The following is a 26,065-nucleotide window of genomic DNA, read 5'->3' as shown; positions in this document are numbered from 1 at the left end:
GTTGTCTTGTGTCTGGCTTTGTTGTCTGATCATGAGTAACAATACGTAATATTTCTGCTGTGAGTCATACCGTAGCAATCTAATATCAAAGCCACATTAGCTTTCACGTTCATTTATCTTCCTGGCACTGATAACCTCTCGTTACTATTTGTTCTCAACAGACAAAAGTGTGTGATTACTGACACAAGAAGTCATATTTAACTTAAAAAAAAAAAAAGATTATTGAATAAAACAAAATTGTGTGTTTACAGCGCTGTGATCCTGGACGGGAAAATCTACGCCACAGGAGGGATCGTGAGCAGCGAGGGTCCGGCCCTTGGCAACATGGAGACCTTCGACCCTTGCACCAACACTTGGACGCTCCTGCAGTCACTGCCCTGCCCGCTCTTCAGACACGGCTGCGTGGTCATCAAGAAGTACATCCAGAGCGGCTGAGAGCGGCTCAGATGGGATCACACTGGGTCGACGCCGAACACCAGCTGAGCTCCGGTTGTGGGACGACGTGTGACAGCAGCTTAGGGCCAGCCGGTCGGGTCTGTCAGCGACCTCTGGACTTGACGCCAGCATCCATCCACCGTTACCCGTCCCACCCTCAAAAAGCCCTGTGCAGAATGTACTCATGTTTAAACTACTCAGCCATGTCAGGTGACGATGCCTAACCTCCAGTACTGTATGTGTCATGGTAGTAGTTCATCCTCTCATCCAACAGGCACAGGGAACCTCTTAGTAAATTACGAGCTCCTTTGTTTTCAATGTCATTGTTTCATTTCTGTCTTTTCCTGATCTCTGTAAGCTCACCACCTCCCTGTTTCTTTAAATATACTCTGACTCAGTGCAGCGTAAGCCAATGCAGGTCCAGATTTTTGTCCTTTTTTTGAGTAAATTATGTTTGTCAGGTGTAGGTTTCATAGTCATTCATTAGCGAGCAGAGTTTTGTTGTGGTGTATGAACGTTTTTCACTAGTGACATCTACAGGAGGGGAGGAAAAATGAAGGGAAGTTATCAGCTGACTGTGTTCCTCTTTTATCCAATGGATGTGATGAGTTTCTTCTCTCTCCACTATGTCCGGAAGCAAAATTCCAAAGTATGGATTTATGAGGTAATTTTAAAAACAGATTTTGAACTCTGTGTAACCGGATTCTTATAATGACTCGCTAAACACAGGAAAAACCATCAAATCCGGGTCAGGTAGGGTTTAAAAAGAGAAAAATCGGTATTTTATCTTTGTTCTTGTGCAATTCCAGCTTGATTGAGATATCATCTGGACAGTGAGTGGTCTGTTCCCCCTCCTCTCCCCCTCCCCTCCTTGACTCACTCTTTTGCTCTCTGGGACAAAGACAGAGAGTGGGAATTCCTCCTTCCGCTGATGTCTGATCAGATGTTCAAGTTGGGACAGTTCCTCCGGGAAAAAAAAGCACAATAATCACCTGTGACTGTTATCATAGAATTTATTTGTTGTTTCAGGTTTTTTCTCTGTCTTCATCAGTTTCCCTCCCACCTTCTTTTGTTTTATACAATGTGTTTCATTGCAACCCAAAAGTGACGTTGGGTTGATATTCTGTAAATACAGGAAGGAAATATGTATATTTTAAAAACCTGAAGGCAATTCTGTATAAATGTTTTTAGGAAAAAAAATGATAGGTTGGATTCAAAAATGGTATGTCTGTAAATCTGTACCCAAAAAGGAGAAATTAACAATTGTTATTATTGAAACCTAATACATATACCAGAACATGGACACATTGTCATGTCTTTTTTTGTATACTGTGTTATGAATCAAGGGTTATAGTAAAAATCTTCTCAAGGTGAAAATATTTGAAACAGGTAAGTGAGGTTTTTACAGTGTATTTACCACAGAACAAGGGTGAAAAGTACATTTTGACACATAAAAAAATACAAAAGTGTGATTTATAAAAATGAGATGCAGCCAAATAGCTTCACTGATGTAAGCCTGTGTAATCCTGCTTCCTGAAAATATCCACAAGTCATTTAAAACATCAAGTGTGAGATCACAAATTGTCCAAATTGACAGTAAGGAAAAAAAAACAAAACAAAAAAAACACTTCAAATTTACAGTTTGCACCTTTTTATTCAAGTATATCACAGCAGTTTATTTGAGAAATACAGTAAATGTTTCATTTCAAATATAACTTACACTAAAAGTAACAATTGCGAACAGGTGTGTTAAATACACTTAACCTCAAAACAAACAGAATTGACAAAGCTATGAAAAGTCTTGACTAAATTAACTGGAAAAAAATAGGGAAGAACAAAGTCTTTTAGGATAGAACAAACCCTTTCCTTCTGCATACTGGACTAAGTAGTCTCAACTACCAGACAAAAATTGGTTGTTAGTCCAAACTGGCTACAATTTATAATAACAAAGGAAGATCACAATGTATGACATTTAACTACCCATATTTCATTTCCAAATGTGTTTCTAAATTCATAAAAAATAACTCTTTTGGCAGAAAGTGGAGACAAAGTGAACAACATTAAAAGAAATGTTTTTAGTCTGGTCCTGTTTCTCTTCCTGGGATGCGTTAGACAGACACTATGTTTTGTTTAAATATCCGTCCTATTGTTAAGTCTCTTCCAGTATGCCACAGTCTATAACCACTTAAAAGAAAAACACCAGAACATTGAAATAAATAGAAAAGTTGAAAGGGCATGTTGTCGCGTGTTGAACCTGAGAGACCTGTAAACCCTTTATTCCCCTTTACACGCCAAATAAACCTGCTACACAAACGCTACGCAAATCAGCAAAAAACTGTTAAAAACGGACGCGTGAGGCTTTCCAATTAGTTAAATTTTTCAAAAGTACAAAAAGACAATTTACTGAATATTAGGTGTAAAACATGTTTAATAATAAATAATAAGAATCATGAGATGAAAATCTGCAAAAAACTGAATTTGAAAAAAAAAAAAAAAAAAAAGGCGATGGATGTGTAATGAGGCAGAAAAATGCTCTCTATAGCTTCTAAGAAGGTATGGGGTGATCATATGAAAGAGGAGCAGATCTAGGATATTCTCCTCAGTGTCAAGGTACAGTAGAAATGAAGAAAACCTGAAACTAAAGCATAAAATATACAGTCCATGAAATATCCTTAAAATGTATGCAATCATCATCTGGCTCAAATGCAAACATACATAACAATCGGAGAGATAAACAAATCTTGGATTACTGCAGCAGCCGTGGTTGCACTGATCTGGTACCTTGGATGGTACTGTAGATGTTGCAACAGTATTTTGGGGGGGAGAGAAAAATACTGTTTTTGTACCCAGTAAACAGTTTTTGCATTAAAATAAATTAAGCTGAGGTAGCTTTGGTTTCTCTCTCTCTGCAGTAGTCCAAGTGCTAACCTGTCATTGCCAGTTTGCATATGGTCTTTGCTTTTATCACCTAGAATCTGAGAAAAAAGGCAGAGGTGAGCTGGGGTCAGAGTTGCACCAAGAGGTTTGAGGATTGGACAAGAGTGCTTTTGAGAGAAAGAAGGGGCCTTCTCCAGTCTACACCTGGTCAAAATATGGCATCTTCAAAAAACACGTAAAATGCCATGAAAACCTTTATAAAGCTTCAGTAAATACCTTCATTTACTGCAGTCAGAGAACATACTGTGTGTTGGCCACAAATGAGAATCCAGCGTCTCTCATCTGGTGTTGTAAAGAACAGAAATAAATCCATAAAGTTGGTACACATTTGAAAGGAGAAAAAAAATCATGTAATGCTTTATACACCTTAGTGACGGGCACTGCCTAGAATGGCCTTGTTCATTATGGATTCACAACCCATGCAAAAAAACAATCTGAACTCGAGCAAAGCACCTTATAAAAAAAAAAAGTAAAAAATAATTATCAAATACACAACATAATACAGAAATTGTATCTAATAGAACATTTTCATAGTTGGAAACAGAATTCCTGTGAACAGGCACCGTTATGTCAGAGCTCAGCACCTTTGAGGGAGTGGGGGGTAAAACTTGGCACAATGAATCATTTGACTCGCATCATTATTTTTGCATATGAAATCTGAAGAAAAGCTGGTGTTGTTGACCTCTCTTTACACCTGCTCAGGTGGTGACTGATCTCCCCAGCCAGTCTGGGGTTTAACAGGGCATGAATACATTTAAATATCATAACATTTCAAGTGCTTGAGACGTATCTGGCCAGACAGTCACAGAAGTGAGAATATTACTTTCTAAGTAATATCAACAAGTATTCTTCAAGTTTTCACATGTCGTCAATTAGTTATTTTGGACCAAGTTGAAACTAACTACAGATGTATAACCTAGATATGTTTTTAATCAATCTAATGGTGTTAAGATATATATATAATTTTTTTTTTTTTTTTTGCTTCAAGGTCACTGTGACCTCAGTGGTTAGGACCCACCCCTAGTTGGAGCCTGTTCATTGTAGTTGTAAAGAAGTAGTTCTAAATAAAAAAATCCTGTTAAATATATCAGTTTCATATGAGATTTAAATAAGGCACACACTAGGCAGTGCAAACTACAGACGCATTCCAATTTGTACTGCTTTCCAGTTCCTCGGCCGGGGTGTCGATAGGAAAATCAACTGGCGGGAACAGCTTGAGCGGAGAGGGAAAAACACATTCATATCGTGAATGCAGTGAGGAGGGGGTTCAGCTACCACAAAACTATTTAGGACGTGACAATCTGCCAAGACTGTGAACGCCAGAGGTGGTTTGAGAGCGAATGTTTTGAGTGAGGGTTTTTTTTTTGTTGTTGTTGTTTTGTTTTTTAAGAGCTGAGCTAAGCTTACGCTGCACTTGTTCACCAGTAACTCAGAGAAAAAAAACACTTGAGTTTTCCACACCTGATGACCGCCGTAATGGGAAGGACATAATCACTTCTAGTCCTGCTGTGCTAACCTCATCAAGTTTGTGTTCGCACTAAAACTTCTTTGTAAACTATTGTTCTGGGTCAGTATCCTTGACGGTGGCTCAGATATTGAACTAATGAAGTAGCTAAAATGGCAGAAAAAAAAAAAAAATGAGCCGCATAATAATGGTAATAACTGGCCTGTGATAAAGCGTTCCACTCGAGGGCAAGATTGGCTCAGCAACGTAGTTCAGTGATTCAGAACATTATCTGTCCTCATCTCCTAGCGGCACTCTGCATTCACACTTCTGCTGGTGAGGATCTGAGTGAGTGTGTGTGTGTTTAGAAATACATGCATACCCAAAAGTGTCAGGGGTGTGCGAGTGTGTATGCACGGACCGCTCCACAGAAAAAAAAACGGCCAGGTTGTGATATGACATCACCCGATCTGTCTGTTGGTTTTGCTAGTCGTCCAAGTTAAGAAGTAATCCCAAGAGCAGCATGGATAAAAGTTAGGATAGCACCCGAGTAGCACCAGGGTTGCCCGTCACAATTGGTGTATGTGTGTGTGTGTGTGACTGACACACCTCCAGGGGTTTGGTTGTGTAGAATGGGTCTGGATCTGGCCAGGTTCCTGAGACGATAGCACCATTGAATGTCTCTGTCCTCAATCTCGTCCTCGTTGTGTTCCCTCCCAGCAGGAGGAGGGCGCTGGATTTTTCCCGTGTGTGGTTGTGTGTGTCTGTGTTGAGGGCTGGACTCGGACGCTCCTTCACTCTCTCTCACTCAAGTTTGTGTGTGTCTTTGTGGTCCCAGGCTGTTCAGGATTTACCTGATGGGTACTCTCTCTCTCTCCATCTCACAGGAATGTATCAAAATGCTGGATTCTCTCCTCCATCTCCTGCACCACAAACAAACACATAAAAACATACCGCTTATTCTCAACCAACACAGGAAACTTGGAGGTGTGTATATAAAGCATCTGTGCATCATGGTTTCAATATTACTTGGAAATTTCCCACAGCAAACAACAACTTTCACCATGATAAATGATGTAAAATGAGGCAAAGCTGTGCTGGAATGAGACGGGCAATTTTTCTGAGCATGAAAACAGCAGAGTTTGACACTGACTAAATCTGAACAGAGCCGGAGGAAGAGAGATGGATGTTAGCCTGCAATAGACCATGATTAATGCCTTGAAGATGTTACACTGTGTGTGTTCTCATCTGAATGGCTGAGTCAGTGCGACAGACGCCGCTACAAGATACCAATTTCAACATCTACAACAAAAAATTAACCATCAACAGTGAAAAGCAATATTACACGTCTAAAGAGATTAACTTTTCAGGGAGGGCCAGCTCTCCTTTGCTCAAAACTTTTGCATCACACACACAAACAGGCAAAGTTAGTGAGAAGAGCACAGCTTTTTGGGTGATTATCAACTACTGATACTACAAAGGCCTTTTTTTTAAGCTAAGAAGTACTCAAATATTGCTACTATCTTTAGTACTTAGTACTGCACTTTTTAAAAATGTAAATCGCTGGAAACTTTTTGTGATATTTCTGAAATTTGGGCAAGAAAACTGGGCCAATTTATTCAATTAATTGAATAGCCAATCAACAGATGTATGTTCTTAAGCAAAAATACTAAAATTTCACTGGTTCCAACTTATCAAATGTGAATATGTGTTGGTTTTCTGGGTCTTCTAAGATAATGAACTGCATATCTTTGGGTTAGTTGGGACTGCTAGTTGGACAAAAGCAATTTAAACGTGTCACATTGGGCACATTGGGGAAAAATAAATAAATAAATTAATACATTTCAACTGGTGCTCAAGTCCTCTGTTAAATGAGACAAGTTGATAGTGGCCAGCTGTTCACACTCTAGATGTAATGCCAACTATACCCAACACATCTTGCAATTTATTCTGAATACATTTCAGAAAGGTCACAGGAGTGATGCCATGCTGCATATGGTTCTAACTTCCCTTCCAACTCCATTTATAACATCAATTAAGCACTTCGCACTTCATCATACCCCCGCAGCTATCAACACCAGGTCACACAAGCTGTAAAACCCAATGAAGCTATGAAAAGTGGAAGTTAATGTGCAACTGAATAAAAATCCATTATTTTAGAAATTCCCTGAAAGCTCTAGTTCGTCAGGTACAGCCCATGTTTAGAGACACCGATGCTTTTAACACCCGTCTCGTTTGCGGCGTTTCACTGTACACCCACACACAAATAAGCTCTTTGCCGCCTTGACGCTTTGCACTTCTGTGATCTCAGTTCCATCAGCCTGAAGGCCTATCACCTTGTCTTCCCAAAAAACACAGCAGACAATCTAACGAGCATCCACAGCACCTATCCTCTGTGTCACAAACCTACTCTTCCTCACTAACATAAAGCTACGCCTGTAGGGCTCCCCTCTCTTGCATGAGTGGAAGACGACCTGCATGGAAAGAAGGTCTCATTTTTCCATCACTCAACAGGCAACACATGGCAGAATTTTTCCCACTGGGGCCATCAACACTATCCATTAAAAGACAAATACAGGTTCCACATTGTTAAGATCGTCATCCATTTGTGATGTTCAACCCGTTTGTGACAAAGGTGTTGTAAATTACTTTGGTGTACCCACCTTCTTTGAACCTGTCCTATCCACTGCCAACTCAATACGGATTTTTTTCTATTTCCCAGAACAAATTTTCTACAACCCCTGAGAGAACAGGATTCTCTGTGGTGTGTATGTGCACGTTAGGAGAGCAAAACAACAACAATGTAAGTTGTTTTTTTTTTTTTTTTCCTGGAAAGAAAAAGAGAGCAGAGAAAGAACAATTTTGTCTATTGTGTCTGGATGAGGGTGTTGTTCCACAAGCTACTGACAATAGATTCACATTCGGCACTCTGCTCTTCATGCATTCTGCTCTACAGAGCCTAACGTCAATGGAGAAGCTCACTTCTCCGCCTCTTATATATTATGGATTTGTCTTTAGAAGACTGTTCAACATTGGTACAAAATGTCAAAATGAGAGGTCTCAAAAGAAGCTCTAGCCTGACATAAAAGCCAGATGTTTACCATTAATTATTTAAAAAGTACACATGATCAAATTATCTGAATGTGAAAAAGTCACGTCATCTACTTTTTACCATCTACAGTCTGGAATAAGAGAAAGATACCACCAAATAACTACATGGACCTGGAAATCCAACGTGTTTTGTGTTGATGGTGCTTTGGATTAACAAGTGAGCTAACAAAAGGTATATTACTGTAAATGCCTGCAGGCTACAATCTTCAGTTGCAAACATAAATAAGCAGAGAAATAACAAACTCTCATGATGTTCAGCTAGCTCGGCTAGTGGCATGTACAGCTCTGTCACTGCACAGATGCAGGTTAAAAGGTCAAAGGCTCTCACAAAGTATTTAATTGCTGTCTGAAACATGGGCAAAATGTAATACTAGGCCTAGGGCAATATGAATGCCAATTTGTAGATAGGAACATAGCTGGTGTGTTATTGTGTACAGGGCAGAGATGGTCCCTCTGGCTTTAACTGGAAGCGGGGAGCAGTCCACTCCATCTGCTGAAAGGTCAGCTCTTGTGGAAGACTGAGACAAGCCGTACCCAGAGGAGGACAGGGGGAGGGTAAAGGAGACAAATGAATGGACACGTTCCATTTCACTCGTCTCTACGATGTAGACACAAACAACACGTGCTACAGCTGAATGCAGAATTAAGTGGAAATGGCCTAAACCGCCATACTGAGTGTTCAGGAGACTCTTGAAGTGAGAGTGGAGTTGTGTGTGTGATCATGTGATGTGCGAGAGCATATCTCCTCCCCCTCATGTGCTGGTTGAGTGGCTGCAGCAGCCAATTAGTGCTGGTTAGTACTGCAGTAAACCAGTAAGTAATGAAAAACCCAGGAGGTGAAGAGGAAAGAGATGAGAGCAGGAAACAGTTGTAGCAGGTTAAATTCACCAGTTTAAAAGAGCAGTTAATTTCCCCGGGATTACCTGTGTGCGTTAATCAAGAAAGTAAGTGCATGTTTTACCTGCCTTTGTGTTTCATGTGTAATTATATTGACATGCTAGCTGATCATTCTAGAGGCAGTTCATTAAGTTTGTCTTGGGTGGATGTTATGTTCTGCCTGTTAAACTTGTTCAGTTGCTATGTTTCACAATTAATCCATATTGCCAAGATAGGTTAAGGTTATAAAGAGCTGCAGCTCTGTGGGGAGGGGGCTGCTGCTGAGCTACACACATGCAGAGCAGAGAGACCACAGCGGACAGGATGAAGCTCCGCATTTACACAAAATCCACCAATGCAGCACGTTCCGGCAGGGTTGTGCAGAGGTGTGGGCATGTTTATGTGTGCTTTAGGATGTAGCTGCCGTGAAATTCATTCATTCATTCACTCTCTAGCTCGCTCGACCACCACTGCTCTCTCTCTCTCTCTCTGAGCCGGGGAGGAGGGACCATTTTTGAATGCTGTGTGTTTACAAACACCAACCAACAAATCCTGCATAATATACCTTTAAACATTAATGTTGTTGTGACATTTGCACTTATTTCCCTGCAAGATAAATTACTGCCTAAATTAGCTATTTGCTGGCATAATTGTTTCTATAACATTATGTATGGAAACAGAACGGAGTAATAATACATTAGTGTTACTTAAAGAGTATTTTATTGAGTGTAGGTAATTGATGCATATTCAGTGGTGCTATTTGGGTGACATTTCATGCTTCCAACTTAGTGGTATCTTATGTTATTAACATGTAACTTCGAATGAGAAACTTTCTAACCTTAGAGTGTGCCACCAGTAGCAAATGAGACCATAAAGCTAAAATATGTAATATATTTGAGTGAAGGAGACTATGACATTGAATGTTGAAGGGTAGATTATTATTAATTTATTAATATTGCTCCATATCCTCCTATTACTGACCTTGAATTTGCGGTCTTATTTTCATGGTAAGCTACAGAATGTAGTGTTATGATTGCATAGAATGTGCATATGTTTGTTTCCCGCAGACCACACGCAATAAACTGGTAAAGGAAAGTTCTGCCTCCTCTGTGTTTGATTAACACACCTTGGCAATGGCTATCACACTCAAACCACTTAGTGTCACCTACATTGAGTATCAACCCCGCATACCTCTGTGTATGTGCGCATGTTTTTGCATTCTCTGGGGAGTTACAAGGAGATGACCTGCTGTAGAGTCGAGATGTGTGTTGGAAAACACAAGCAAACAGAACACGTGCCAAATGCGCTGACATTTCTGCTCTTGGAAACACCAATTTAGGCTGGCGGTATGAAACCAACACAGACGTGCACCCTCCCTCCCTCCACCAGCCTGCCTGTTGACAGGCGGCACCACCTGGCTGACTGCTCTCTCCCTGTCTTTCTGACATTCTGGCAGCCAGCTCTGGCTACCAGCACCAGGACACTGCCATTCCTGGCCCGCTGAAAACACTAACATCCTACAGCAGTGGCAGCATCAGCAGCAGATGACCAGATGGGATTCTGGGAAAATATACAGCAGCTTTTTCTATATGGAACATTGTCAAAACAGATTAGAAGTGAAAATTTTTAACCTTATACTGAGTTTTTCGTTAACTCTTACTCACAATAGGTGAGAAATGTATTTTTTGAGGTATTTTCAAAAGAGACAAGGATAGAAATGAACGTATTAAGAAACTCAAATCCAAATTTCATATCTCATGCTACTTAGATCTCGCTCAGGTTGTTGGACATGGATTATCTTTTAAAATTGTAAATCTGCCTTTTAGAGAACAGGAGCCAAACGATTTTAAGACGTAGAATAAATAATGTTGAATGTAGGATTCTCTTATTAATCTTTTTAGAGTCTGGTCCCTGGACTCATACATACTGAACACAATCTTTCCACTCTGTCCTCATTTGATCCTATTTTGGAACAAAAAGAACACTGGTAAAAAAAAAAAAATAAAAAAAAAATAAGAACCCTTAATTTCAAACCTGATATTGATTTATACCATTTCTGCCTGGCTCTCCAAGGGTGGATATCTATCTACCAATAGCAACACCTAGTAGTGATTTCTGTCATGTTGACTTCCAGATGCAATATCCTGTTCAGCCGGTTTCAGTGTGTATTGATGTCTATATCTAAGCTCCAAAAAAGGGATACTTGCATTGCATTATTTGAAACGGCTCCTCTCAGATATACGGCCCTGTCCACTTTTCCATCAAGCCTGGAATGTTATTAGTTCAATAAATGTTACCAGTTGTTTAAAACCCTCACTGTCAAAGTGGCAACATGTGTCATCGCATCATAAAACAAGCTACTTGGACCGAGCTATTCTACTTGCACATGGTTAAGTCTGGTTATGAAAATACATATTTATCCTTTGGCGTCCTCTCCGAGTCCCGTAGAGCAGCTGTAGACCATTTGACCTCAATTCAGCTTTTCCACAACTACTGAAGTCTCCTCTTTTGTATCCCACACAAAAGATGACCCTTGCTGAACAGCTGTAAAAGAGGGTCTCACATTCACTTACAAATGAATTTTCCTTGTTCACATATTCTCTTAAGAGGCTTAAATTGACTTGCTGGTTACCTAGCAACAAGGTGTTGGGGCAACTATTGTGTGTTGAGAAGATGAGAGGTCGACGGAGGAGATGGAATCATGTAGCAATGTCTCAAATGGGGCTGCAATGATTGTTTTTATGATTGATTAATCTGCTGCTTCTTTTCTCGCTTAGTTTTTAGCATTTATACATGTTTTTAAAAACAATCTAATATCAAAATAATCTGTCATGAGGCTAATCTGATGCACTGCATTGTATTATTTAACATAATGTTGAAGATTTTAATAGAAGACTAATGAGTTATAGGAATTTAGTGGCTCCTTCTTGGCACACGACACTTGCTCTATGATTTACTTTGACTGACTTGTACTGACAACTAGACCGTTAAAGGAACTTTAAAAAAGGGGTAGTGCGAGTGTCTCTCTCTGACCTCCAGTAGCTGGGTCTTGTCGTACTCTCTGCGGTGCTGGAAGATACACTGGCTGAGAAGGGAGTACAGTCTCTCCAGCTGCTCCACGCTGTAACCCTCACTCTTCTTCACCACCATATCCAGTAGAGCCTGAGGGGAACGGTACAATTACACATTAAGAGCTGAAGATGTATTTACTTTCAAACACTTCTTAAAGACACATTCTAAATATTATTAATAACATCCAGTTACAATAATGAAACGCGAATATTGCTGAATAACTGGTCACACAAGCTAAGCATCAATGTTGGTGCGTAGAGATTAAGCATTTGGAGGTCAACTGTATTCAAAAGCAATTAAGATCAGAGTGACAGCTAATTAAGGCTAATCATAATTAGAACCAAGTTTACATTTCACTGCTACTTTAATTAAAACATTCTGGACAGTCAAAGGCCATTTTAATTGACCTGTTCCTCACATTTTACCCAAGCCAATATCTGTGTGTGTGTGTGTGTGTGTGTGTGTGTGTGTGTATGCGTGCGTCTATTTAAACACAGAGCTCATCAGAATGCATGGACTCAGACAGCAAAGGCGCAATAATTAAAGTTACCATCAATGACACAAGGCAAACAGAAATGAAATGGTGTGTGCATGTGTGTGTGTGTGTGTGTGTGTGTGTATGTGAAAGACAGTGACCATGTGTTAAACACATAAAACCGAGGCAATGTCAAGATTAATAAGGCGTAGATGTTTGTTGAAGCCTCTCATCAGCGAACGTCTGAAAGATAATGACACTGAGCAAAAGAAAAATTACAAAGGCAAAAAAGGTTAGCATCGCTCTACTCCATCTGACAGTGATTTCTGTTTAAATGACAGAACACTTGTGTTGATTAAAGTTAGACTAAAGCTTCAGATCAACTAAAACTTCAGTAAAAACTCAGACTTCACTCATGAACCAGGGATCTGAACCTAAAGTGCAATACTTCGCTTTGTTAGGACATTTTTTTGCTTTTCAGTACAAACACCTCTAATGGAGTTATGGAAAACACTGCTGCCCTTGGGATCCACCGTGACAGTAAACATTCCAGTTTTTTTACCCCACGGCTCTCAACATGAAATTGAAAAGAGGTAAAATTATTTCTTGAAATGTGACACTGAAAACATTATGTACATAACATCACCTGGGTCCACAGAGCGATGTTTAGTTGTTCAGTGTAATAGCTTCATGTGTGGCTGCTAAAGTGTTATGAGGCAGCAGCAGTGACTATGGTTCCCAGAAATTTCCCTACAAGCACCACCAGATGAGAATTTGGCTACTGTTGCATAACTATTCTTTCATCTACCCACTACACTGTTGACAATAAACATAATGAGTAACAGGGGAGATTATTAGGCTTTTCATAGGTCTGCATTCTTGAGTCTTTTCTTGTTTTTTTGTTGTTTAAGTAGAACAGTATTAATTTTAACAATGTAGTAATGTTAATATCCACATCAACGTTTTAAGGTTTTCTATTCTGAAGAAAGATTCACTTTATTTTAAACAAATCGACAAGGAGAAGAAACGCACAAAAAAAACAACCTTTTCTCAAATCTTTTTAGTATTCCGTCACTGAGAGTAAGTTTCATTTTCCATATTTTTCCAGCTTGATTTCCAACAGATGCTTATCACGCTGAACTCAATAGCCTGGAAACATGACTGTGAGCAGATAATACCTTTCAAATATTCACACTCCCATTACTTAATCTGGCAGTGTAGGAGGATTCACCAGTAATATGCCTTCAACATAAAAACTCCACCAGGCCAATCTAATTACTGTGGGTCCCTCGACAAATAAAAAGGTGCTCACAGAAATGATAATGATCATACACTTCAAAAAAGTCCCATAAGCTGCTCTATATTGAGCATATTTCTTTTGGTGCTTTTTGTACAGTGAGTCTTACTGCTCTACCGTCAAGGGAGCTCTCAAGTTTCGTGGGTTTTAGCCCAGACTTAAGTAATATAGGAGGACAAAATAGAGCACACCATGGTGAGATGCCAATTTTAACAAGACACGTATAAAAGCTTTAATTGGCATCATTATAACCCATCTTATATGTAGGTAATAATGTGAGATTCTCTGCAGGACCCTGCTCCAACCCTTCCTTTCATGCGACTGGCACTGCATTTCCTTCCATTTTTCATTATGTTTTCCATCTTGTGCTTTAAGTGCATTTCACTACTTTACAGTGCACCTTCTCTCCTTTATAGAGCATCTTCTCACCTCCTGCCTATTTAAATGTTTTATAGAAGCTCTCCTCACCTCTTCTTCAACCCCATTTTTTCCAGACAACACTTTCCTCCCCTTTGCTTCCAATTTCCTGGAACGCACTGTTGCACTTTCGAAATAATCCACTTCAGACTGCATTCCCACTTGTTTTTTTTAAAAGCTGTATTTCAGACGGTTGGTCCAGATATTTTAGTCATTTTTAACTGCTCTCTGTCTACTGATACTCCGCTCCTATTTTTAACATGCCACTGTTTACCCCCCCCTTTAAAGATGCCCTCTCTAGATCCCTCTGCTTGAAGTAATTTTAGACTGATCTCCAAGCTGCCATTTTTAGCGAAGATTTTAGGAAAAACTGTCTCCACTCAACGGATGTCTTTTCTGAACAACAATCAAATTTTTGAAAAATTTCAACTGGTTTCTGCTCCCTACACAGCACTGGGACTGCTCTGGTCAATTCTACTTGACCTCAGCTCAGCCTTTGATATAGCGGACCAACGTGTTTTAATCAGCTATCTGAAGAACTATGTTGGCATCAGTGATTTGGCTCTAGATTGGTTAATCTCCTATTTGTCGAGCAGGTTCTTCTCTGTAATACTTAGAGATGCCTCCTCCTCTTGTGTTCTTCTCTTTTGTGGGGTCCCCGAGGGATCTATTTTGGGTCCCCTCTTATTCACTATATACATGCTACCCCAGGGGCAAATCTTACGTAAACATGACGTCGATCTCCGTTTCTATGCGGATGACACACAATTATATGTCCCTTTAAAGATTGGTGCCACCGATATTTCTTGTATTATGTCCTGCCTTGCTGAAATTAAAAATTGGATGTCCAAAAATTTCCTGCCGTTGCATGACAGAAATAATTATAATCACCCCATCTGGCCCCAGCACTAGCAGCGTTAACAATCCCTCCTCTAATCTGGGTGCCTTATCTAATAATGTTCAAAATGAGGCCCACAACCTAGGTATCATTTTTGACTCAGAAATGTCTTTTGACACTCAGGTGACCACAGCTAACCAAGATCAGGTCATTCCTTTCTTCTACAAGTTTAGAAAAGGTCATCCAAGCTTTTATCTCCTCGAGACTTGACTGTTGCAAAGCACTTTGTTCTGGCATCAGCAGGTGAAACATCCTAACACCGCAGTTGGTACAAAATGCTGCTGCCAGGCTTTTAACACGTACTAAGAGAGGCAACCACATTACACCAATCCTTACTGCACCTCACTGGTTATCTGTGAGTTTCAGAATTGATTTTAAGATTTTACTGCTTGTTTTTAAAGCCTTGAATGGTCAGTCTCTCCTGCCTATATCTGTAAACTCCCCATGAGTCTGATTGCTGCTTGAGATCCTCCAGCAGGGCCCTGCTAATGGTTAGAAAATCTCGACTAGTCACTACAGGTAACCAGGGCTTTGTTGTTCGAGCCCTTCAGCTGTTGAACTCTCTACCTGGAGATCTCAGGGAGGCAAACTCAGTATCCTCTTTTAAATCTCTTCTTAAGACTCACTTTTATCTTATGGCTTTTTCTTAACTGATGGTATTTGTTGTAACTCTTTAAATTACTTTATCTTGTTTGTATCTTAAGTTTTAGATCTTATTTACTTATCTGTTTTTATTATAAAGCACTTGGTAACTTCATTTCTGAAATGTGCTGAATAAATTGAGTGATTATTATTATTAATTTATTTATCTTTTCATTCGCTTCTAGTTCACGTCTTTTCCTTCCCTGTTCCCTCTCTCTTCATCCCCTCAATTTATTCTCCTCTTACAGTTAGCCAGCTGATTGCAGCGTTGTACTACCCAACCTTTGTCAGCTTGATCAGGATGTCTGTGACAGTGTGGGGTAAATGGTGTGAGTGTGTCTTACACAGGCTCTGTGATTGAGTAAGCTCACTGCACACAAAAGGGCAGTAATCCCATGCGTTAAAGACTGCTACTGACATGGACCATTTAACCTCACCCCCTCTAAACTCCCTGCTCCATCTTCCCCCTCCCCGTCTTTACTCACATTCCTTTCTTTACTCACATCTCTATCTATCCACATGCTTCTTTAGACCACAGAAGGAGCTGAGAGAGCCTGGGATGACCGATGCTTTAGGTAAAAAAGGAGAATAATGGAGTATGGGGTTGGATTAGCGCCAAGACTACTTGTAAGAGGGGATTTGATCATAAAAAGGAGATAACCTCCAGGATTTATTGTAACACAGTGAATAATTAATACTGGCTTTATGTTTTCCTCTGATCATATGTGCAGAATTCTGACCGAACAATTACACTATTTAAATAGCATTTACCACATTTTTTAAAAGTATTTGTTTAAAAAGAACTTCACAAACATCATTAGAGTGCAAAGATAGTTTAGTGAATGCAAAATAACACACACTAAATAGTTGTATATAATGAGAAAATATAAGAGGAACAAGCCAGAAGTGATTCATGAGACTGGATTCAGGCTAGGGACTGTGCATCAAGACACTTCATCACATAGTGTTGCAGCTCCGGTATTTAACCCCTGAACTATGAACCAGCTGAAATGCGCACAACAGCAACCCCAATGCGCAGGTATGCTGATTTTACCCATATTCATCTTGCCAGGTTAAGATCACTCGGAGACAACAAAACCAACACCGGGTCTAGAAAGCTTAATTTTTCAACCTCATCACTTTGCCCTTCTGACACCAGATTCTTGAATTTGGGCTCTTTGCCTCATCATGATAAGGTAAAGAAACAGCTACATCAGTCGACATGGATTCCTTGTGTTATGGAGCACATATCAATAAATGTATAAATGTCATCTGTGACATTTAACACTGTTTGCAAGCTGTGCTAGTTTCCCCACTTAGAGGTCATGTTCAAAGAGTAATTTAGAGTAATATGAAGTGGAAATGGCCTGTTTCACAAGTCTCTTGTGGTTGAAAGTTTCAAGTACAGTGTTGCACCTGTAACCACAACCAACAGTGATGTGAAAGTATACTAAGCACTCCTCGGATTAACTTCTATATCACTGCAGCAAGGTGGGAATCTCAACCAGTAGTGGTCAGCAAAAACAAGATTCTTCACTGGTGTTAAGCTGCTCTTTAAGCATTTGTGAAATGTCATGGAGACAAATAAGTAAATACTAAATACTGTAAGAAAGTGTCATTTATGCTGTGCAGTGATGAAATGTGCAAAAATGTGGGTGTGGAATGCAATCATTAAAGACTAAACTATCTGTAAACAATCACACATGTATAAAGGAGTTTACTGTGCTGTAGTGGAGGGTCTTCCTCTTTGATCACTGAAGGATGCCTCACTGGCTGCATGTGTATTTGATTGTGTATGAAAGGCCTTCCTCAGTATTGAGTGAGAGAAAAGGGTTACTAGGCAGAAGCAGAGTGAAAAAAACAAGGATCTGAAGCCCAATAGTCACTGTCACCAGGGACACTATTAAGCCTCCAATATCTGCTTCTAAGAGAACAATTCACCCCCTTCCTCCTGTTTTAACTTTGAAATTTTTTTTTGGTCTCCAACACTAGCAGAAGAATAAATTATAAATGATTCTGGTTTGCTTGTTACCATGAATGCCATCAGCAGCTCGAGGGTGGATGTGGCACAAGCGGACGGTGATTTTGCGGATATAAAAAATATGCAGTAACAAATCACGTGGCTTACAGGGGACTCAGTCATATAGGTAATGCAATATATGTATAGTGTTTTAAGGGTCAGGGACTATCATGACATATATTACTGTGGTCTCAGCACATTAAAAATAATAAAATGAATCCACAGATATTGTTTAAGAATGATATTGCTTATGATTTTAATATGTGGTCTAATATTTTTTTGTAAATCAAATGTATGTAAATTACAGCCTTCATGCATTTCAATATCCATATCACACTGAATCTAGATGCTACTGGTTTAAATCAGTGACTCAGACATTCAGATAATGGGGAAAAAAATAAGCTTAAGTTAAATAATTAATTTTAAAAAACTGTTACACATTCACCCCAGGAAAATGATCAATAAAGGAGTAACGTTTTATCAATGGAGAGCTTAGTGAGTTAGGGCTAGTCTCCTGGGCCGGGAACAAATTAAAAAAAAAAAAAAAAAAATCTCACTGTCACACTTCTGAATGCACTTTCTACCATGGGTTCCCATAAAACAGTGTCTTTCTCCATTAGCATTAACCTCTTAGCAAAACATTTAACATTAACTTAATCTCTCTCAACCATTCTGGTGTTACCCATCAGTGTCAGGTTCCTGCTGTAATTATTTGACATGAAAACCTGCTCTGCTACCATGACATTATGTTACTGTGTCAGCAAGATGAATTTTTATATGTTATTATAATTTGGGCCAAATAAACTCTAAATATTACAGTAAAATTATCATGCATCACTGTCAGACTGTGACATACTTTCCGATTGGGGACTACTTTGTTACCCATTCCCCACCATTCTCATAAAAGACATTTTTTTCCTGGTTAAAATTAGGGCTATGGTTACAATTTCTGCCGTTCAGTGGGGCAATGTGGAGGTGTTGGTCAATAATGAAAGAAATACCTTCAGAGAATGACTATCTATCAGGGTATAATTGAGTATAAAATGATAAGGGAACCTTTATTCTTCTGTTTTCATTTGACAGGTTTTGGGGAGAAAACGTTCTAGTCAAAAAAGGGGTTAAAAAAGGTATGTTTTTTAAGTACTATAGGCTACAGGGGGAGAAAAATTATATTTTATAGATTCAAGACAGCTTGGATCCAATATTACCAAGTAATAAAAGAGGAAAAAACCTAGCACTGACTTTACACATATGATCCCAAACATGCCTCCGCACATCCCTGCAAAACTACCTGATGTAGAGATGATGTTTTCAAAACAAATGCAACAAAAAACATAAAAATTAAACACAGAAAAAGTTTCAGATTCGTCAAGGTCATGGAAATGATTAGGCATTGAGCAGCTATGGTTTAACTTAGGCAATGTTTTTGCTTCCAGTGGTAGACCAATACTGTTGGCTACTATTGTACTTGACAAAGTAAACAAAACAGAAGCCAAACATTAAAATATCCTTTTCTGACCCTGATTTCATGTGCTGTATAACTAATCATGAGTACACAATCCCACACAATATAAATCTTTAGTGTAAATAAGCCGAGGGTTGAGTGGGACGCATGAAGTGCGAGCGCTGCAAAAGGGCATAATAAATCACCCTGAAGGCTTGGAACAAGGGCAAACTACCACAGAATATGATGGAAATAGGAAAAACTGGTATGTTTATGCTGTGGGAGCTATTGACACTACTGGCCCTTACATGCATGTCCAAGAGGCACAACTGTGTGAGTGCAATTACATGCAAATAGCTATACTGTCAAGGCCATCAGTGGGAATGAATGAAAATAAAAGAAGCACTTCAAACACTATCTATTTTTATTGACGATCAAAAGCTGGTCCAGCACTACCATTAAGCTGTTCTCTTTTGAACAGACATGTGGCATGGCTACTTCACCAGAGGGGCCCCCGCTGTTATTAGTACTAAAAATGAAGGAAGATGACAAACTGAAATGGGGCCATTTCTGTTGACAGGCTTCTCTAAAACAGGAAATCCTGACATGCTGTAATAGCTAAGCATCAAGCCAGAAGACTCCATACTGTGCCAGCAGCTAGAAACACTAGCTCTTTCTAGGCAGCTGCTAAAGAAAACAGCATAGCAGACGATAATCTGTGTTCTTGGTAAAATGGAGGAAAAATTGCCGGGCCAGATTGGATTTCTTGTTACTGAATTCTCATCTGCAATCGTCAGCACCACTTCTTCCAGTCCATCTGTGGATAAGTGTCTGATTATTGATGAAAGAAAACAGCTGAGAATGAGAGACACTTTTGAGTAGAGAGAGAAACAAGCCTCAGGACCCATTTATTCATGCTGAGGAATTCATTTTGATCCAGACAGCATCAAGCATCATTTCAGAGAAACTGACAATAACAGAACTTGATTTTACTAAGTGAATCAGAGCAAATAACTGCCATGGCTCTGAGAGGGGTGTGTGAACACTGAAATAATACCATCTCTGTCCTACAGGCTTTGAGTGTAGGAACTGTGAACAAACTCATTACACTCTGATGGTATTTAATTCCAGGGAGATTTCAGAGTCCCTTCCATCAAGTTAAAAGTCAGAAATAATGAGCTCAGCCCTCTACAATCCATGAATATGACTAAGGGAAGAGAGAAGAAACAGTACACCACTCATTGTGGGTCCTAACACACATCAGGCAACATGCCAGTTCCAGCACTGCCAGTAAATATCTGCTTAAATGGTGACTCTCATCCTGCGCACCGGAAATTCAATTTGTTCCGTAAGCCGGGGATGAAAAAGCAATTATTCACAGTCCCCTCTTTTCACGATCTGTTTCTTTACGATATCTCCCTTCTTCCCCCTACCAACAAATAAACCTCCAGATTAGTGCTGTGTGTGGCTGTTCATAGGGGCAGCCAGTTGAAGCACCAAGATCAAGCCAACTAAAAAGCCTGTCAATCAATTTGAAAGATGGAGTCAGGATCGGCAAGACACGATGCCTACCCCGCCATCCCCATCATCCCTACGGGACATGGGTAAAAGCCACTAGATAATGGCTTGATAGCTGGATGTCATTTCGGAGCAAGAAGGAAAGAAGGAAGTAAGCGCATGTCAGAAGAGCACTTCTTTTACACCAATTACACTACACAGAGCGCCCTAAAACCAAGCCTTCACCCCCCCCCCGCCACCACCCGATCACTCAGAAGTGCTGTCAAGGGAGCCCACTGAGCCGAGGCTCCAATTTACACTTGGGGTATTAGGTGGGACCCTAGCGTGACTGTGCAAAGTACCACAGAGCTGCTTCACATGTTCTCTGTTACTTGAACACACATCCTGGGACAAGTTGTCAGATCCAGCGGGGCAGAGAGAAGCTCATGTTTGAGTCATAACCTTGTTTCCTTATACCGTTGCAGGAACAACACCTGTTGATTGAGAGATGTGAAATTGGTCTGCCGCTGTAATTGGCTCCCCTTCCCGCTCAGATAGTATGGATACAAAATGTCGAAAGATGAAAAGGAAAGGGAGACAGTGGCATAACCATGGGGGGAATGGAAACGAGGGATAAGCGTCAGAAGTTAAGAGTTATCCATCTGAGAAGGGCAGTGTGACAACATCAGCTCCAGAACAGACCTATGGATCTGGAGGAGGCTTAAAGCTGGTCACCCATGAATGACTTTGCCCATCCTCCATACCTTAAATCCCATTGCACAAAAAAACATCCAACATATCTGCTAGTTGCTCTTCAAATAATGGCAGACTTCTAATGATACAAATACTAGCTCCATTTTCTAAATTTAGAAGCAAGAGAAAGGATGGAGGACAAAGGGATGGATTAATGCCAAGTGCAGAAGGCTTCTGAGATGAGCACCATACAGCGCTTGTGGCGGGGTACGCCAGCGAGAAAATGAGAGAACAGGTCTAGCTACTTGTGCTGGCTCACTAAAGATAACACGAATGGTTAGCCTTCAAAGGGAGCAGGCCTAAGCAGAGTATGATCATCAGCGCCATTTCTAACACATTCTGACCGAGGGACATTCAGTGACACATTCAATCTGCTGCTTTTGCATATTAATGTATGTGATTCAAAAGCAACAAATATAGAGTATAGAAATGAACAGCTGCTTCTTTTACAGAGGGGAGGAGAAAACTCTCAAAAAAGCCCTTCATCCTCACTGTGAACAAAATTTATACAAGCACCCCCATATGAACTTAAATAAGACAAAAACAAAAAGCATATTGGTAACATTTTAGGATTATAGCTCCTCTTTTTCATAATCACAGTCTAATTAGTCAGTTGCAAAATGTGACAGCTCACCACAGCTGGTTCTGTTGCAAAAAAAATAAACCTATATTTAAGTTTTTTTCTAATCTACTGGTGGGATTTTTGGGGCTCTATTTTTTTCTCCATATCTATCCTTTGTTAAGAGCACTATAAATGAAATAGCTCAAAAGTCAATCTACTAATATTTGGCTACATTATAACTTGAGTTTTCTGTCTCAAAGACTTTCTGTAGCTATAATGCATTTTGCTTAATTCATTTTCTTAATTATTTTTGGAATGTGCTGCAATATTCTTTAAGTGCTAAGTTAAGAGTACATCAACACTAATTCCTACGAGCTGAAATAAGTGAATACATCAAATGTTTTCCCCTTTAAGAATGTTTCTCTTCCCGTTACCACATCACTGCGTTGCTACAGATCACACTACCTGTTAAATCTCCAAACCACAGTCAGTGCACAATGCTAAATCACCCCAGCTGTTACATCCTTCATGGTATGAATAATAATGATGAGCGTGTAGAATCGACCAAGCTGGTGATGGGGCACAGACTAGGGATTTAAAAAGCTAAAGTCTTGGTGGGTTAGATAATGTTTTAGCACTAGAGTTGCTATGGGGGTTTTTTCCTTAACAAATCGTTTAAGCAACAGTGAATGTGGTGACTAGAGGACGGTTTCTTCAAGCGCTGAAGTAGATTTCTTTGTGCATTTTTAATTAAAAATGCTGACCATGTCAACAAATACTGCAATAACACGACAACGCTACAACTGATAAACAGCACACAGATGAACAATCACGTTGAAAACAAACACTATTTGAGAAAGAATGTGTATAGAAATTACAGTCTATCAAACTGTGATCTCTAACAAAGAATAAAAGTCACAATTTTCAGATTTAAGGAATGCACTTTGAGCAGAAATTTCTATTTCACAGTACTGCAATCCTCCCATACTAAAATGATTTTACAGAAATGACTTAGATAGCTGTACCTATATGGGCAGATTACTCTTAATCCATGCTAGTAGGTTAACACTAGAAATTGTCTACACACTGGAATTGCCTCAAATACCACCTATACCGTCTACGAAACAGACATACTGTATGTATCCCTGATGGTCTCTGTCAGCTCTCCTGCCCAAGTCTCCAGTCAGTAGGCACTTACATCTCATCTTGCAATGCAAAGATATTATTTATGACATTATTTTTAGATAACACTGAGGGCACACTATACAGTTTGGATAATTAATGCTTATATAGTACTAATTGACCATACTATATACACAGTACATTATAAATTCATGTATAAATATTTGAGGTAAGTAGTTGGTATTGAAACTAATCAAAAAAATAACCAAGTAACTAAAACTAAACGTCTGCTGTTAATCGCCTTGGCAAATTAAATTGAAAATGTTTCTTTCTTCTGTACTGAAAAGTTGCCAAACTACCACCCCAAAACCACAGTGCCAATCAGAATTTCATGTAGCGGTACACCACTAATGAGCAAAATACCTCATGTATAAAAATTTCTCACCGAAAGTCGCTCGTGGTCAACCACTACTGGAGGATGAGGAGGGACTGGATGTGGCTCCTCTTCTGTCCTTTCAGCAGATCCCTTCAACTGCTCTGACAGGCTGCTCTTGCACTTCCTCACTTTGGAATCCCCTATTAGGAGATAAAATGAATGATTGATGGGAGGAAGGAAGGAAGGGTAACATCGATATAAAGAATGAAAACAGGGTTACAGAAATCAAAAACAACCTAGTATTTTGGGTCACCTTAATTTGATTTTATTGGATTATTTCCTTCTCATGAACCACTCAAGAGCACAAACTGGATAGTTTGAAAGGAAATGAATTCCAACTGCCATGGCTACAAGATTAATGCAATACGACACTATATGAGAAAATCTATTTGAAGCTACTAGCAGCTACTGAGTGCACAATATTTCACAGCTGGCCCCTTTCCTGTCCATTTATAACAGTGTTCAAGAAATGCTTTGATGGAAACAAAAGGCTTGTAATGAGAATAGGGGAGGAGTAGCTGAGTTGTTGTTGGTTGTTTAAGGAGCCAGAGTTTGTTTGTGTTTTGTTGTTTGATCGTGACATCCTCTGACAGCTACTCCATATTCTAGCAGCACCATTACCTCAGTCATATATTACCTCAGCCCTTTTGATGTTTACATTTTTATCCATAATGTAATACCATCAGGGAGAGGTCTGATCATCCCAAATTTATATTGCAGCATGAAAATGACCCCAAACATACAGCCAGAGTCGCAAAGAACCATCTTGAGCAATAGAAGAACAAGGAGTCCTGCAACAGATGGTATGGCTCCCACAGAGCCCTGATCTCAACATCATGTCAGTCTAGGATTACACGAAGTGACAGACGCAACTGAGAGCCCAAATCCACAGAAGAACTGTCGCAAGTTCCCCAAGATGCTCGAAACAACACACCTGCCAAGTACCTTGAAAAACTGTGTACATGTGTACTGAGGAGAACTGGTGCTGTTTTAAAGGCTCTTTACTGCACTTTGCATGAAGTTAATTAATAAATAAATAAATAAATTATAGCATTGTTTTTGTTAGCATCCTCGCTTTACTTTTTGTGCCGAAACATTAATGCTGAAGGTATTAAAACATACAAAAACCATAACACAAAAGGTAGAAAAATAAATTTACAAATAGTGCTAAAAAAAGCTCAAATCTTAGTCTAACTTTATACCTTCTTTATCTTGATCTTCTTCAACACTTTCGGTTACTGTCGTCCCATCCTGGGGAGGGTGCTCCTGAGTTGGTTTGCTCTCATTTTTGTCTTTGTGCTCTTCCTGTTCTGGCATAGCAGATCCCTCAGGCATGCTCTCGGAAGTCCCTTTCTCAGCCTCACTGCTTCTCTTGGGGCTCTGCGCGTCCAGGCTGTCCATTGACTCATTCCCATTCACACAGTCCACTTGTGACACCAGGAGCCCCTTTGTGTGTTTAGGCTGGGCCTCAGCATCTGAAGACTCGGACGTTTCAATCAGAGGCTGGAAGTCAGCCTCCTTGGCTTGGCTATCCCCGTCTGTCTTGGGTGGAGAACCGCCACCATGGCAAAGCAGCTCGGTGTGTTTCTCTGTGTTCTCAGACTCTGCCTCTTTGGCTGTGGGCTCCTCTTCTTTAGGTGTTGGCTCTTCTCGTGCTTCATTGGCATCTGGAGGTTCAGCAGGAACCACAACAGGGGGCTCATTGGAGCTCTCTTCCTCTGTGGAGGGGACATGGGGATGATGGCCATTGGGCTGGGGACCTGTGGTATCACAAGATGATTCCTCATCCTGTGTCAAACACGAGTCACTGGGCCCTGCGGCTTCCGCTTCCACCTCTGCCTCAGGCTCATCCTCCTCCTCTTCAGTTCCTTTCTTGTAGATCTTCTTCTTACGGATTATGCCCCGCCCCCATGATGGCCGCCTACGAATCTTCCGCTTTATATGGTCTGTGATAGAGAGGGGAGACAGCAAAAGATAGGGAGAAAACCTTATTAATTCAGACAAGCAACTCTTTAATACAATAACTCAGAGAAATTATAAAAATGACCAGCTGTCCACGCAGCTGATTTCAATTTAACAACACTTAAAATCATTCTACACCTTTCGATGTCAACACACAGCCCTCAACTATGCCTCGCACTTTTATAAGAAAGCTATACTTACAACCCTTTAGCAACACTGGGGAAAAAACATAAGCTCTATTTCATGGCAAAGTCCCTTTTTTTGAGTAAAGGATTTGAAGTGTACATATTTAAAAGGCTGCTAGGCTCTAGGGCTCAGAGGCTAGGAAGAATGGCATGTGTGAGGATGAGAATGGGCAATACAAAAAGAAAAAAAAAGTTAACATTTCTGATTTAAGACAACTGAAAGCAACCCAAGATTTTAAATTTAAATTTGCAGATAAAATACATTTTCTCACTCCTTCCCTATATCAAAAAATACTGAAAGTGGAAGGGCCATATCTCCATCCTCGCTTAGCATCCTAGTGTAGCTTGCAAGCACCAGACGAAATGTTGTTTCCATTCAAATCTGGACATTTGGCCTTCCCCGAAGAGTATCATGCAGTGGACAAAAAAGATTGCAAGGAAGAGAGGCAGACAGAGACAACAGCCCTGCTATATCATGAA

The 26,065-nt window shown here is 40.0% G+C and overlaps 2 protein-coding genes across 8 annotated transcripts in view; one reads left to right on the top strand and one right to left on the bottom strand.

The window, feature by feature from the left end:
* LOC121882639 (kelch-like protein 29) overlaps nt 1–1,738 on the top strand; it is a 218,704-nt gene extending 216,966 nt beyond the window's left edge. For all 5 annotated transcript variants that reach the window (XM_042391010.1, XM_042391013.1, XM_042391011.1 and 2 more), the window contains one exon: nt 252–1,738. In XM_042391010.1, coding sequence (XP_042246944.1) covers nt 252–435 — 184 coding nt within the window. In that variant the 3' untranslated portion in view covers nt 436–1,738. The remainder of the gene's footprint in view (nt 1–251) is intronic.
* atad2b (ATPase family AAA domain containing 2B) overlaps nt 1–26,065 on the bottom strand; it is an 81,940-nt gene that overhangs the window by 3,872 nt on the left and 52,003 nt on the right. The window contains exons 25-29 of one of the 3 annotated variants that reach the window (XR_006092135.1): nt 24,641–25,384; nt 23,448–23,578; nt 11,837–11,965; nt 5,426–5,739; nt 2,070–3,654 (exon numbers count right to left, since the gene is read on the bottom strand). Coding sequence is in view for 1 of the 3 variants with exons in the window: in XM_042391008.1 (XP_042246942.1) it covers nt 5,698–5,739; nt 11,837–11,965; nt 23,448–23,578; nt 24,641–25,384 (1,046 nt within the window). In the remaining 2 variants the exon portion in view is untranslated. Of the gene's footprint in view, nt 1–2,069; nt 5,740–11,836; nt 11,966–23,447; nt 23,579–24,640; nt 25,385–26,065 lie in introns of those variants that run through there. The other 2 variants (XR_006092136.1, XM_042391008.1) reach the window with 2 other exon arrangements.

The sequence above is a fragment of the Thunnus maccoyii genome, chromosome 17 (assembly GCF_910596095.1).
Source record: "Thunnus maccoyii chromosome 17, fThuMac1.1, whole genome shotgun sequence".
NCBI classification, from domain to species: domain Eukaryota; kingdom Metazoa; phylum Chordata; class Actinopteri; order Scombriformes; family Scombridae; genus Thunnus; species Thunnus maccoyii.
The sequence above is the reverse complement of the archived record's forward strand: the minus strand, read 5'-3'. Positions and strand labels throughout refer to the sequence as shown.